General features: G+C 34.3%; 1 protein-coding gene across 1 annotated transcript in view; it reads left to right on the plus strand.

Annotated features, from left to right (window-relative positions):
- The window catches only part of LOC145661881 (cadherin-AgCad1-like), a 233,881-nt gene that overhangs the window by 95,883 nt on the left and 121,746 nt on the right, over positions 1 to 16,252 (plus strand). Inside the window, exons 12-14 of the mRNA XM_081727223.1 lie at positions 702 to 864; positions 11,141 to 11,279; positions 15,917 to 16,087. Of these exons, the coding sequence (XP_081583349.1) occupies positions 702 to 864; positions 11,141 to 11,279; positions 15,917 to 16,087 (473 nt within the window). The remainder of the gene's footprint in view (positions 1 to 701; positions 865 to 11,140; positions 11,280 to 15,916; positions 16,088 to 16,252) is intronic.

The following is a 16,252-nucleotide window of genomic DNA, read 5'->3' on the forward strand; positions in this document are numbered from 1 at the left end:
AAGAAGAAGAAATGTGTAATGTCTTGTTGTTTTCCGCACTGCACTCTGCGTTTTCAGGACTAGCTCAGGAGAGTAATGCTCCCGGAAGTAGGAACGGAAAACACAGTTCTGACTGGTTGGCGTTATCTATGTCTTGCCACGTTGCATTCAAATAGCAGAATTCAGACAATTGTTGTTGGTCCTCGTGGCCGAGTGGGCTAGCGCTATATGCTAGTAGCGAAAACCTCTTTTGGCGTGAGTTCGAACCCGGCCCGAGGAAAGTTTTTTACATTTTTATAACACTTTTTAAATTAAAATAATACGAAAATTATACTCAAAAATGTGATTTACTTACTTTTGTGCAGATAAGTAGTAGTAGTAGTAGGGACGTGTTAGAAACCCCGCAGGGCTCGTTTTGTTGCCCTTGTACTCCATGGTATGAGGCTCGTTTTGTTCCCCTTGTACTAAATGATATAGATTTTGTGACCAACTTAAAACAACTGACTAGGATAGCGCGTAAAACAGCTGGCTAGAGTAGCGCGCGAAAAAACGTACTTCCGGGAGTATTACTCTCCCGAGCGGGTCGTGCGTTTTCGTCCTACCAGAGTGTGGTCGAGTTATCCGGTCTCCTGGGCTATCGAGTGTCGAGCTTTAGGTACTCTACTGTACACACTTTAGTATTTATTAACACTGAATATCATTTGTTTTCTTTTTTTTTATAGGGAATCGGATCCTTTTCGAGGCCTAGTAAGAATAGATGGCGTTTCTGGCGAATTAAGAGTAAACAAACCAAACACCAATAGCCCATCAATAGATTTTGAACAACATAATAAAATGGTGTATAATGTTGTTGCAACGAACGGCGAACTACAGAGTGAAACAGAGGTATATAACTTTTAATAGGAAGTATTTAAAAAAATTGTTTGGAATTATATTGCGATTTTCGACTTTGGAGTATTTAATTTTCACCTTAATGTAGGGTGTATCATATTAATGGAACAATTGAGGCGTATAGTTTCTAAATCCGCCATCTCCTTCATAAACGGTTTCGAGATAAAAAGGAAAAACTGATAACTCAGAGATTATGTGAGATAAAATTTTCTTTTTATAAATACTTTATTGCTTTCTGGACATTCATTATAACTACCAAATGACAAAAATCACTCTCATTCCATTTCTCGGTTATTGCAGAAATCAGTTTGGAGATGGCGGATTTTGAAAACAACTTTTGGAGATGGAGGACTTTGAAACAAACGTACTTAAGTTTTTTCGGGTTTATTTGCTTCCAAGTCATTACTATTATAATTTCTGATAACTATTTCAGAACAGAACAGTAGATGGAGGTAAACTCAATCTAAACAACGATATTAACTTATTGGGTGACGTTATAATGTGCACAATCAAGGAAAAAAATGAAATCTAATCATAGTACGTTAGCTACATTTACGGGTCAAGTTCCGAAGTTCCCAGCCCGTTTTAGAAATATCGTCTCCTAACATAACATAAGCTAACTTAACCTCACCTCGCTAACCTAATCTAACCCATTGGGACCTAACCTAACCTAACATAGCCTGACATCATAGGATGGGAACTTCGGAATAAATTCCACCTTTACCAACAAGAAAAAGATTGAAAGTGATCTTTACACTGTTTTCAGATATAGTTCTCATCAGAATCATGTTCTAAACACTGGCATTCAGCCTAATCCTCATCTACACTTTCTTCTCTTGACGCAGTCAGTTTCTTTTCAGGATCAACATAAATGGCTAAGTTTGAATTAGCACGCCAATTCTCTTCGAAGTGTTTCGTTAGGAGTTGAACAACATCTTGCAACTTTTTTTCATTAACGTCGGTCTTCATTTCATAGCATAGAATAGAATAGAATCGAGATGATGGGGTTTACAAACACACTGCTGAGTGGAGATGGCGGCTTTTGAAGAATACCCTAAACTTTAAAGCAGTAATTGAGGGTGGAGGTGGCGACATTTCAAACAACTCTTTTCACCATCATGTAGGGCATGGAAAGAAATACCAGTAAATCTAGTTACCTCATTTTTTTTGAAAATTGGAGATGGCGGATTTAGAAACTATACGCCTCAATTAATACAAATATTTTCGATTGTAATTATTCACTTTACTACAAACTTTGTGTAATACATAACTGGATATGTTAGTCTTGCACACTATATTAAGCTTTGAATACCACATTCTTGAGATGGACGAGATTACGATGACAACATTCTTGGACTCTCTCTCTCTCTCTCTCTCTCTCTCTCTCTCTCATCGCTAGCATGACCCGTCACAGCTTGGAATGGCTGTAATCCTACTGACTCTTTCTTTCAGTTCATGTTCGGGTTTTCTCTAGTGTATTCCCTTTCATTCAGGTTGTCTCCAAAGAAGTAGTCTGCTAGTGTTAGATCCGGTGATCGTGATGACCAATGGATGTCACCGAATCTCGAAATAAGGTGTCCTGGGAATTACTGGAGAAAAGTTACCATGGGTAGTCGTGCTGTATGGCGCCGTCATGTTTTATTCTCATATATGGCAGACCAAAATGTTGTGACTTAGGAATAAAAAAAACTTGTTGAGTATGTGATTGTATCGCTCTCAGTAGTAACTGTGACGGCAGAATCATATTCGTTCTCAAAAAAACTACGTACCGATCACACATGCATGAGTCATGACACTCATGGATCACTTTGACACTATGCAATGGCTTTTCGTGCAGAATGCGATGGATTATCTAAGGTCTTGCTTCTTAATGTACCTAGACAAGTGAACATGAATCTCCTCTTACGTCAGGTGCTGAGGTTATACTTCGTTCTTTTTGCACTTGTCCAGAAACGTATCACAAAGTATTTCGACTCAGCCTGCCTACCGAGACAAATTGTTGTGCTACCTATATGTTATATAGATACAGTTCCAGGTCTTGTTTCAAAATCCTGTAGACACTGCTACGAGGAACATTCACATTCTAAAACAATAGATATGGAATACTTTGTTCCATAGTGTTTGAATTGTGTTTGTAACGAGACTATCTAGGCTGCTAGTTAATGTTTTCGTGCTTGGGTTTCCTGTCTCACAAAAGTTCCGAGCTGCACGAGGAATCACTTTCCGGGGCGGCGCATCATGTTTCCTGAAATCCCCTTTAAATCGCCTTTGTGCTATGATGATTGGCCCTTGCAAGTCAAAGTATGCCTCCAGAATGTATGCAATTTAACTTTGGTCCACAACATCAGGAAGGACCACCCATCTACAAAAAATAACCTCAAACTAAACCCTCAAACATTGACTTTCAAATACATTAAATATACGTTGGAAAGTTCCTTACGTTGATATGAATCTAAAATTAAATGTGTCCATCAATATGAGACACTGTGTTTTCGCCTTCCTATTTGCAGGCATCTTCAGTAATAAGAAGATATTTTAGGATAAGATCATAAAAAGTTGAATATTTTTTTAACATGCTAATGGGTATAGGAAACTAAAGTAAAACAAACGAGCAAGATAAGCGTGCTTGAAAAGGAACTTTTTAGTCCTGAATTTCTTGAAAGTAGATGTTTTCGTGTATGCATTTCAATGAATGTAACTTCAATGTTTAGAAACTTTCGTGTATGTAAACTTTCATGACTTCAATCATCTTTTTTGTTTGGATCAAAAGATCCAATATATTTCAATCAAAAATCTTCTTGTACGCCTTCTATCTGGAGAACTACATATAGTGTAGCCAAACCCAAACTATCATTTAACTCAGTAATGATGTGCTAATTCCGCAGAAAATATGAAAACTCGATTTAGGGGCCGTTCAAAAATTTTGTGGCCCCTGATCCAAAAACTAATTATTGGCCAAGATCACAATCTTTTGATGCATTTTTTTCTTAAAGATCATTCCTAAAATTCTTGTTATGCATATTAACACAATTTAAATTAATAGCTTTTTTATAGTTTTCATTCGAAAAATTTAAGATACTTCGTTTAATTTAAGTCACAACTTTTCTTTACTTTAGTAGATTTCAACCAAGACGAAAAATCAACTTTTGACCTATATATGCTCTATATTCAAGATATAGGGCCTACAGCTTTGAAGTTTCTTCATAACTGGTATCCGTATACTTGTATTATGTATTTTCTCCATAACTGATACATGTACTTATAGTGTAGTTTAATATTATACAGCTATTACTTTCTGATTCATACTAGCTTTGCTATATTCAATAACTTACACTAAATATATATATATATATATATATATATATATATATATATATATATATATATATATATATATATATATATATATATATGAATTTTCATTTAATTTGATAGTGTCTGAAGAAGGATATGTTAGATATCCGAAACTGTCACATTTAATGTTTTATTACTTTATAATTAAACGTCGCTTTGCTCAGCATTTCTATTTTAATGTAAGTTATTACTTATTTTTTCATCATTGAATCAGATTTGATGTATCCAATTGAAGCACCCCGCCGAACAACGATACATGTGACATCTTGGAGCATTTTGAGTTATCAGTGGCATTACTGCTCTACGAACATATCGGACATATATTGAAAGTTTGGTGGCCCCTTTGGCCACGAGATGGCACTGGCGTGTTGCTAAAGTGATTTCTTACCGAAACAACGATATATGTTAAAGCACGATGAAGGACGGCGATGATAGCTAGCAACGTTCGTCAGAATAATAGAAGAAAAAAAAGTAAAATGAACGTTCCTGTATGAAAGAAGGGGACAAAGTGAATGAAAGTGAAGGGATGCAAGGGAAGCACTCAGAAGTGGAAGAGGTAAGACTATCAGAACAATATTGCAGCCAACGAAGATGAGTGGAACAACGATATATGTCAAATTCGAACAAACAAACCAACAAACAGTAATAATAACAGTAAACGAAACCTAGCAGAAAAATGGGTTGTATTGATATCACGAATAGGTTCGTGAGCCAGCTAGTTCGGACTAAAATAGTCAAAATGGTGGCCCATTGAAATGTTCAATAATTCGAAACTTCCACAATTAGTAACCGATGGAGACTAATTTTTTGTTTTATTAAAAAAATATCTTTTTACAAGATCTGTGTTTGGTATGAAAATCATAACGATCTATTAGTCCAGTCCCTGGCCATAGGTCTTGTAAGAATGGCATGTCTGGTAGCTGTTCTCTCCGGATTCGTATCTACAATCTAAAACAAGTGAAAAAAAAACTTGGGTAGACATTCTAAATTCCTGGTAGTTTTTTCTATGACGTCATCAATATGGCCGCCAACGAATTTCGACTTACCAAATTTAAAATTTTATAACTACCTTACTATTCAAAATAAAAAAACTTCCTTCTTTTATTTATCAGAGAATATATTGAGCTTTCATTATGAAAGTTTGTCTTCTATTGCCGCCATTATGAAAGTTTGTCTTCCACTGCCGCCATTTTTAAATATGGCCGCTCAAACTAGGGAAATGATAAAATTGACATTATTTTTAAAATTTTATGGCAAATAACTTTGAAACGGCTATGTTTAAGGAAAAACGTCCTGAAACAAACACGACCAGAATATTGATATATCTCAATTAATAACGGAGATATTCAATTTTATGTTAGGTTAAGTGTAAAGTTCGAAAAAAGTATTAAAATTGTAACCATAGATGTCTTCGTCGTGTACTTTCGGTGTCAGAGCTGAAAATGCCAAGAAGTAAGGTTTGCAGAAGTGTTTAGAAATAGATTTGCCTTGTAAACGAGAAGTAAGGTTGGATACGTTAGGTTAAGGATAGCTTTAAATGACTAAGCCGCAAAACTCGAAAATCGAAATTAGGTTGGGTAAGAGATGCTTAAAATACTGATCATTTCGAGCCTTTTAAAATGCCTTTTCACCTTAGTTACCTTAGAATTTCGGATGTAATTCCTAAAAAATACACTGAGCTCCGAAACATAACGTACCCATAACTTATTCAGTAGTCTGACATAACTATCATTATTTTCTGTAAAATATGACGACATTTAACCTAACCTAACCACTATACATTCTTTCAGGTCTATATGAATATTATTGTTATCGGAGTTAGGAATTTGTTTTGATATTTACAATGCACTATTTCCACTTTCGGGATGATGGCGAGAGGCGCAATTTATATTTCATATCATTTATTCAGCTAATATATATTCCAATAATTCTAATTATATTTTTCTTTGTTTCAGGCTACATGAAATATTTAACTCGTTAGATCAGAAACATCCTGTACCATGGCATCAAAACCCTATTCATCTCAATCATTAGTTGGAATTAAATTGGCAGCAGAAAGAATGAAAGATCATGAGACTAATATCCATATTGACATTGACAAATGTATTATCTGTCCACAGCTACGAAAGAAAAAAAAACTTGTATATCAGTCGTTGGAAGGAAAAATAGTCCTATGCTACTGAAATAAGGAGAGATGTAGTTTATCAAAGAATTTCTGCAGGAATTCTGCAACCAAGAATAGAGTTTATTTATCAGTGCTCTAATACATGTTACAAACAGTACACTTTAAGGAAGACTGCGAGAAAAGTTTAATTGGAGAAGGAAAAGATTATTACGATGGACTTGATAATATTGAACAGGAAAGGAAAACATTTCGATCAGATATCACATCTCGAGAAAAGCCATTCCAGAACATAAATCCATTCGAAATCAATTGTGTAGTGTGTGGTTATAAGAAACGTGGCGATATCAAAGAAGAATATCGTATTTGTGAAAGTTCCAGAGATTCAGTATTTCTTGAAGCAACTTTCTGTATGGAAGATAATGCATATACTTGGAAGATAAAATAGCTATTGAGACTTGGAAGACGAAATTTCTGTTTTCGGAGCTGACCTGTTTTATCACAAGATATGCCTTGAAACTTATCTTATAAAATACAGAGGAAAGCAGAAAGAAAATGAAAGTATAGAAAAGACAGTACAGGTAATCAACAAAGAAGAAATGTTGCAAGATATTTTAATGCGGATGCAGATTAATTAAATATATTCTGGATAAAGATAATGGTTTGACACTATCTGAAATACGTAACTAAATATACTAGAAAGGAGAAATAAAGGTAACAAACAAGGAAGTCAAACTATATCTGCTAAAACCTTTTGGACCTGATATACAATTTCTAATCCGGTCAGAAAAAATGAACCTAGTTTTGTTTAATCTTCCATGCTAAATGTTGATCAGTTAGCTGAAGCCATACGAAACACGAATGTGCAAGAGATGCAGGAGTATTGATTCGTGAGTCTATTTTAAATTGTGAATTTTGTTTGGATTATATAATTGGTAATTATGAAGCTTTTAAACAATCCTGGACATCAATAATCTATGGTCTTGGATATATTTTCCCAAAATTTATTGCCAAAAAATACACCAACTAGAAAAATTTAGTCAGAACAGTGCTTAGAACTATCGGATGAAGAGCTTATGAAAAATATTGAAGAGGCTGATTTGAGAATAATTCCTCACATTTTCCATGCTGTAAAAGAAAGTTTTGAGCACGTAATTGTAGCATTAAATGTTTTGGTACAGATACAGATACTGATACAGATGTTTTGGTACTACTTCTCCATTTTCTTAAAGATTTCAAGTCTGTAGGTTTAAAGAAATTGTGGCTTATAAAAACCCTCACAATAAATTTTACTCATTCACATTTTATCAGATAAATTAGAAGAAGTAAATGATGTTATTATTGCAACACATTTTCTGACAGGATCAGATATTACCAGTAAAATTGGAACTAAATTATCAGCCTTAAAAGTACATCCATAATGATACTTAACAGATTTTGAACGCCATGTGCCAGCAGATAATCAAGCTTTTCAAGTGTTATAAGTTTTTAAGAGCGGTAGTCACTCATCAAATTTCAATGATCTCAGGAAACAGATTATGACTCAGTCTAAGGCACCAAACCTTCTCCTGCTACCACCAACAAGTTCTTCTTTACAGGGTCATCTCAAACTCACAGTCTTATGGAATACACTTGTTCCTCAGTGCTTCATCAAACTAGCACCAGAAGAATACGGATGGATTCTAGATGAGGACGATCAGTTGGTACCTGACCCTCAATTAAATCCAATTCCTGAAGATAAAATTGTTACATGTAACTGCAAACAAAAAGGCACTACAAAGAGGTGTCCTTGTCATATGAAGTTTTCTTTTTGCGTATTGTTTTGCAACTGTAATAAATGTTGGGAAAATATATCCAAGACTATAGATTATTGATGTCCAGGGGTGTTTAAAATCTTCACAATTATCAATTATATGATCCAAACAAAATTCACAATTTAAAATAGACTCACGAATCAATACTCCTGCATCTCTTGCACATTTGTGTTTCGTATGGCTTCAGCTAACTGATCAACACTTAGCATGGAAGAATAAACGAAACTAGATTCATTTTTTCTGACCAGATTAGAAATTGTATATCAGGTCCAAAAGGTTTCAGCAGATATAGTTTGACTTCCTTGTTTGTTACCTTTATTTCTCCTTTCTAGTATATTTAGTCACGTATTTCAGATAGTGTCAAACCATTATCTTTATCCAGAATATCTTTAATTAATGGAAAATATCTTGCAACATTTCTTCTTTGTTGATTACCTGTACTGACTTTTCTATACTTTCATTTTCTTCCTGCTTTCCTCTGTATTTTATAAGATAAGTTTCAAGGCATATCTTGTGATAGAACAGGTCAGCTCCGAAAACAGAAGTTTCGTCTTCCAAGTATATACATTATCTTCCATACAGAAAGTTGCTTCAAGAAATACTGAATCTCTGGAACTTTCACAAATACGATATTCTTCTTTGATATCGCCACGTTTCTTAAACCACACACTACACAATTGTTTTCGAATGGATTTATGTTTTGGGGTGGCTTTTCTCGAGATGTGATATCTGATCGATTTTTTTTTTCCTTTCCAGCTCAATATTATCAAGTCCATCGTAATAATCTTTTCTTTCTTCTCCAATTAAACTTTTCTCGGAGTTCAGCAATGTCTTCTTTAAAGTGTACTGTTTGTAACATATATTAGAGCACTGATAAATAAACTCTATTCCTGGTTGCAGAATTCCTGCAGAAATTCTTAGATAAACTACATCTTTCCTTATTTCAGTAGCATAAGACTATTTTTCCTTCCAACGACTGATATACAAGTTTTTTCTATCGTAGCTTGTGGACAGATAATACATTTGTCAATGTCAATATGGATACTAGTCTCATGATCTTTCATTCTTTCTGCTCCCAATTTAATTACAATTAATAATTGAGATGAATAGGGTTTTGATGCCATGGTACAGGATGTTTCTGATCGTAACGAGTTCAATATTTCATGTAGCCTGAAACAAAGAAAAACATAATTAGAATTATTGGAATGTATATTAGCTGAATAAATGATATGAAATATAAATTGTGCCTCTCGCCATCATCCCGAAAGTGGAAATAGTACTTTGTAAATATCAAAATAAATTCCTAACTCCAATAGCAATAATATTCATATAGACCTGAAAGAATGTAAAGTGATTAGTTTATGCTAAATGTCGTCATATTTTACAGAAAATAATGATAGTTATGTCAGACTACTGAATAAGTTACGGGTATGCTATGTTTCGGAACCCAGCGTATTTTCTTAGGAATTACAGCCGAAATTCTAAGGTAACTAAGGTGAAAAGACATTTAAGAAGGATCGAAATGATTAGTAGGCTATTTTAAGCATCTCTAACCCAACCTAATTTTGATTTTCGAGTTTTTCGGCTTAGTAGTTTAAAGCTATCGTCAACCTAACATATCCAACCTTACTTCCCGTTTACAAGGCAAATTTATTTCTAAACACCTTTGCAAACCTTACTTCTCGGCATTTTCAGCTCTGGCACCGAATGTTCACGACGAAGACATCTATGGATACAATTTTAATACTTCAAAATTTACACTTAACCTAACAAAAAGTTGAATATCTCCGTTATTAATTGAGATACATCAATGATTCTGGTCGCGTTTGAAAACTATTGGAATAGTCCATAACGTTTGTTTGAGGACGTTTTTCCTTAAACGTAACGGTTTCAAAGTTATTTGTCATAAGATTTTAAATATATGAAAATTATCATTTCCCTAGTTTAAGCGGCCATATTTAAAAATGGCGGCAATAGAAGACAAACTTTTATAATTACAATAAAAGTCCAATATATTCTCTGATAAATAAAAGAACGAAGCTTTTTATTTTGAATAGTAAGGAAGTTATAAAATGTTAAATTTGGTAAGTTGAAATTCGTTGGCGGGCATATTGATGACGTCATAGAAAAAACTTCCCGGAATTCAGAATGTCTACCCAAGTTTTTTTTTTTTTTTTTTTTACTTGTTTTTGATTGTAGATACCGGATCCGGAAAGAACAACTGTCAGATATGCCATTCTTACGGGACCTATGGCCAGGGCCCGTACATCAATATATTACAAAATGCCGACGGTTTAAAATTTGCAAAGAAATATACCTGTTTCTTGCGGTCTTGTGCCAAAAGTAGAAGTTTTATTTTAGTTAAAGGTCTAGCATCAGAGTAACTTGCAGAGTGTACCCGAGCTATGTCTTGATTATTGTGTGTCAAGCACTGTATAAGAGTTGTTTGCCAGAGTAAAGTGCAGTTTTGGCGTCATCGAACTATTACTTTTGTATTTCGATTCAGGAACTGGTATCAAGGTACCTTGCTATATGTTGATACGTTCAGTGGGTATTATGGTGTACATAGTACAGTTTTTTAAAAAATACATTAAATTTCCGAACTGTTCCCGTAATTGTTTGTGTTCATACGTATACTGCATTGTAGTTATGCACATATATCGTTGTTCCACTGGCGAACTTTTTCGCGGCCTGTCATGCTGCTTACGACTACAAATTAGCCACTCATCAGATCAGATATTGTTCAACCATTCACAATGTGCTTGCACCTGGTTTTATTTTGTCCTATTGTACTCCTGATATATACTACAAGTTTTTCTCGTTATACTTGAAATTACTAAAAATCTAGCATATATCATTATTTGGTGGGGTGCATCAATTTACAATTGTAACTGGTACCAAATGGGTGATCAATAAATACAAGTTTGAAGTTCTAAATCTAAATAATTAAATAAACTATTAACATTGGTTGTTATTCCAGATTACGATCTACGTGTTGGACAGGAATGATAATACACCTCAAATAAGCGAAAATTCAACGGGTAAAAGTACAAACGTGAAGGAAAATACAGAGGATTCTGTCATATTTAGAATATATGCTGAAGATAAGGATGCCTCAGGTAAAATTTCTATTATTTTAAACAATTCGTTGAAACCATTCAAAAACTTGTTCCTTATTGCTAGAGACCGGATTTTTAGGTGCAATTATTTTCCCATTTAGGTGCTACAATAGCTGCAAGAAAAATTAAAAATAAGTATGCATACTTATATATCAATATTGTCATCATTGTTCTTCCTGCCCTAAAAGAGGAAGAAATTCTACTGAATTACATTGTACATCTCAATGACAAGGAATTCAGAATTTAAACGCTTATCTGTGAGAAAGCGTTTTATAAGCAGAGAAATATTTCCCTACATCCACTGAGATCAGAGAGAGGGAAACTTTAAAGCAATCCTTTCTTCTAATAGCAAATCATCAGCGTTTGCAACTTTTAAAATATATCTAAATTTTTGGCCTAACTTTTTTCCAATTTCTGGAGGGCAAATCGTTCTAGGCTCTTTTCCGTTTCTGTAAAACTCCGCCACTGTACAGTAGCCGGGAATAACTCATCCTGTGGTTGGTTTATAGATGTACTAAAGGATTTTAAATAGTGAACAGGAAAGGATTTTCTTTTCAAATCAGAACTCTTCAAAAATTCATTCAGTTTTTAAGATGTACTAAATCGACCTTTGTCAATGTTAGTGACGAAATTCATGACTTTTTGGAAGTTTTCAGCATAAAGCCCACAATATTTTAGAGAGATAATTTTACAATATTTTATCCACATCCCCCAGCAAATCACGACAGACTGGGCATTAGGCTAAACCAAGATTTTCAGTAGGAAGAGTATTTACATTACTTCTAAAGCATTTTCTTTTTCAACGAGATGAATTCACTAGTAATTTTGTGTTCTTCACATGCTACTTTTGACACTCTATGCACTAGATACAACATATGTTTCAAATTTGTGTACGGTATATCATTTTGAAATTGTTATAGGCAATGTAATGTAGGGTGACGAAACCGATTCTTGGTCGGTAACGAAGAATATTACTTCGTCGTAAGCGATGCCATTTGGCCATATTTTTTGCAAGCATCGGCAAAACATTGCACAACAGAACTGACGTGGTTTTTTTCTAGCTCATACATTTTTACCGACATGAGTGTAACTGGCCTTCCCGTTAAAGAAATAATCACGATTTTTACCGCATGTCTTTTCAGAACATCGGTTGTTTCACCAAGAATGAATGTCACACGAGCATCCCCTTAGAACAGTTTTTTTTTTTCTGGAACATTGTATCGTAAGCAGTGGCGTATTTTTTTGGGCTACCGGGCCTACCGACAGTAGCCCTAGAATATTACAAAATAAAGCTATTATAATAAACACTAATTTATATTGATAATTTTATACTTTAGTAACTTCTTTCAATGATATGAGTTTCTGAGAACTGTATGTATTTAGAAACATCCACTAGCTCCTTTGCATGGACTCTGTCTCGCTTCCTTAAGAGATCTTCAAGTTGACAACGCAGCAGAAACCACTCTCTAGTTACTTACCGCAGGAAGAGTCGTGCAGTTATGAGCTCATTGTCTTTCGCTCCACCTCCAATCACAGCATACGAATGGAGGCTGCCAGGTAGCACCAATTGTCTGCAGAGTAATCGGTTCTATGGTGTGCGTGAAGGGTAAAAATAAGTTATATGAGTAATGACAGCGCATTTTAGGGGTCGCTGGAAATGTCTTGGACATATTGAGTCTCGTCCCGTAGCGGTTTGTGTCAATGCAACGCATTTTGTTCTACAGTATTTTGCGATAGTTGGCATGGCTGTTATAAATAAATGTTTCATTATTTGCGTTTCGTTGCGAAGGCTCTTACAGACTGAGGTTTCTTCGTTAATTAATCGCCTATTTCAGCATTCTTTATTACACGCACAATTTTTATTTACTCTAGTGATTAGAGTTACTATGTATCCAAAGTAAAATGTAGGGACACTTCATGCAGCAAATGAAGGTAAAAATGTACGATCGTCTTTCCGTAATACTAACGAGAGAATATAAATCCTTGTAAAGAACAAATTATATTTATCTACCTGATAAAAGGAAAGTGTGTTTTAATCTTTTTTCATATTTTGAAACTGTATATTAACGTGAAAACTAAGTTATTATTATTATTATTATTATTATTATTATTATTATTATTATTATTATTATTATTATTATTATTATTATTATTACAGATGTTATAAAGGTTAGTGGTAGCCCAAGCCATCAAACCAATATACGCCACTGATTTTAAGCAGGCTTCATATAATTTGTTCTTAATGTGCTTTCGTCTATAACTGCATTTCCTATATTTGTTTCCAGTAATTTCTTCATTATACAAAGATTTAGATTATGCATAGGAATCCCACAGCGTATAAGTGACAATGTTAGATCAAGAGCAAATTCATTAAATCTAAACTGGATTTCTTCCGCATTTTTGAAATTGCTGGCAAATTATTGAAGCACAAAGCACTGACGTTCCGGTTTTTTTTTTTTTTTTTTTTTCAAATGCTGCCGAACGTGCAATACGCAAGATTTCTATTTCAAACATATTGACACGATGTAACATTCAGAAAAGTAGTAGTTCTGTGAATAATGAGGTTTTACTATTGTTAACCTACAATCATACCCAAAACTGCCATTAATAGCTTTAATTTTCTAAAATGAAATTATGCTAGGTTTTAATATAACATCTAAAGCTCATATTAGTATCTCTTAATAGAAAACGAAATGTAAGTGAAACTTTATACCAAACTCAAATAGGTTTTATATCTGCTTCTTGATTTTTGATACTATTTTTATTGTCTCCCAGTTTGACTTTAGGCAACTTTTAAAACGCACATGATAAAATGCATTACTTTTGAGACACTTGATAAAATGGTTAGGCAACCAAATTGACACTAATGATACGTTGGGTTGAATACCTTACACTTGGTGGCAACAGTAGAAAAGCCAGTTCGAAAGCCAATCAAGATATCAGACTGAAAATAAAACTCGCAGATAGTGAATGTTGTAAAGGTACTTTTTTTAATTCTAGAATTCAGTGTAGGAAAATAAAAGAGGATACTTGAATAAGAAAGTCACCAGGATTGAAAGTTTGTGGTTGTTTTTCCAGAAAGCTGGCTTTGTATTAAGAAAAAACAACTCCCAAAAGCCGACTTTCTTACACTCTAGTGTACATTGATTTTAATTTTTTTCTCCAATTTGCCTTTGAATATCTCTACAAAGTAGATACCTAAACTTGATTACGAGAAAATAAAGAGTTTAAAAAAAAAAGGTTTATTTCGGCTGTGAAATATATCCGGAGGTTCTGAGCAGCACCTGGCTTATTTATGTAAACTCTGTCCTTGAGATACCCCCAAAGAAAATAATACACTGATTCAAATCTGGTGACCTTGGCGGCCACAAATCTTTATATCTCTGCAGGGTACACCAACGATGGTGGATTATACTATGCTTTCTCATTAGCTAATAAACCAGTTGTTTCAAGTTTATGCACTAACCATAGAACTGTCTTTCGATTAGGACCATCACCAGGACCGGATTAACCCATCTGGAGGCCCCGGGGCTGGAAAAAAATATGTGACCCCTGCTGACTTCGCCTAATGCTTTTCTGTAAAAATACAGTAGGAAAGTTAATGGAATATATTTGATATTTTGGTCATATTTTATTTTATGATGATGATTCTATCTTCATGATTCTTTTGAGATAGCCAGTTGAGATTTTGATCAGAATGGAGGTCCCTGTTCACATGTAATCCCGGTGCTATAACCCCCCGTAAGACCCCCGTTAATCCCGCCCTGACCATCACGAACACCAAACTCACGTCGGTAAGCTCTCTGTGTTGAGGTAACAGAATTGGTAAGCCTTCTTCATAATAAGCACATGATGTTGAGTTGTATACTACATTTTAATTGTTATGTGTCAACAAAGAACAATCATGGATTTGCACGAGACTGCAAGACCAACATTAGCCCTTTGCGTACTAGTGACATCCACGTGGATGTCATGAAAATGTATCCCTTTTTAAGGGTGGTATTAATCCTGGAGATGCTGAAATTTGTTAGTGGATTCATGGCAAGACTTAGTTCTACTATTTCTTCATAGGTGGCAACACCTTACTGACAGAAAAGGCAACAAATGTGTTTCCTCAGTAGATGGCAGACCTAAGGGAGCATTTAATTACAACACAGATGTGTTTGTTTTGATGATAAATAATTAGCAACTTCGAGATCGGAAAAGGAAATATTTGTCTTTGATCTCCGGTCAGTGTTGCCAACCTGAAGCAGCATAAGATCACTTCAGAACGTCAGAATTTCCCTTTTTCAGTCTAAATGTTCCACAATATAAATAATTACTTTCATCAGTAATGTGACTGCTCTCCTCACGCGCGCATAATAACTATGCTCTAAATAACGGTTTAAACAGTCTTTTAAAAGTAAAGAAAACCAGTATTACAACATACACAGAGGAAAATGCCAACTGGAACGCAAGGGGTTAATCGAAAACGAAATACCTGATTTCCTGCATCACTTTAATGTATACTTATTTTAAGTTCTAAATATGAACGAACAGTTATAACTACACGTATTTATAAAGTTATATATATATATTCCGCTGAAGTATTCTGTATAGTGCATTACAAAATAATCGTGTTTTGTTTTATATTACAGAAAGATATCGTACCTTGAATTATAAGTTTGCTAGCTTTCAGTACAATAATTACTTCAAAATCAATGGAACTTCAGGTGAAATATCCGTCATTGGAGGCTTAGATGCTGAAACCCTTAATCCTCCCACTTTTGTTTTGGACATCATAGTCATGGACTCTGGTGACACGGCTGGTAAGTAGGATTGCAAGTTTTCTTTCTTTATTTTCTTTTTCTTTCTTTTTTTTTTTAGAATTTACTTTTTATAGCTTTCATATAGCACTTTCGGTATCAATGAAAATGGAAATTTATTTATTTATTTTTACTGTTTTACGAAGACATAAAATAATAATAATTTTA

This window comes from Thermobia domestica, chromosome 10 (assembly GCF_964235325.1).
Source record: "Thermobia domestica chromosome 10, izTheDome1.hap1.1, whole genome shotgun sequence".
NCBI classification, from domain to species: domain Eukaryota; kingdom Metazoa; phylum Arthropoda; class Insecta; order Zygentoma; family Lepismatidae; genus Thermobia; species Thermobia domestica.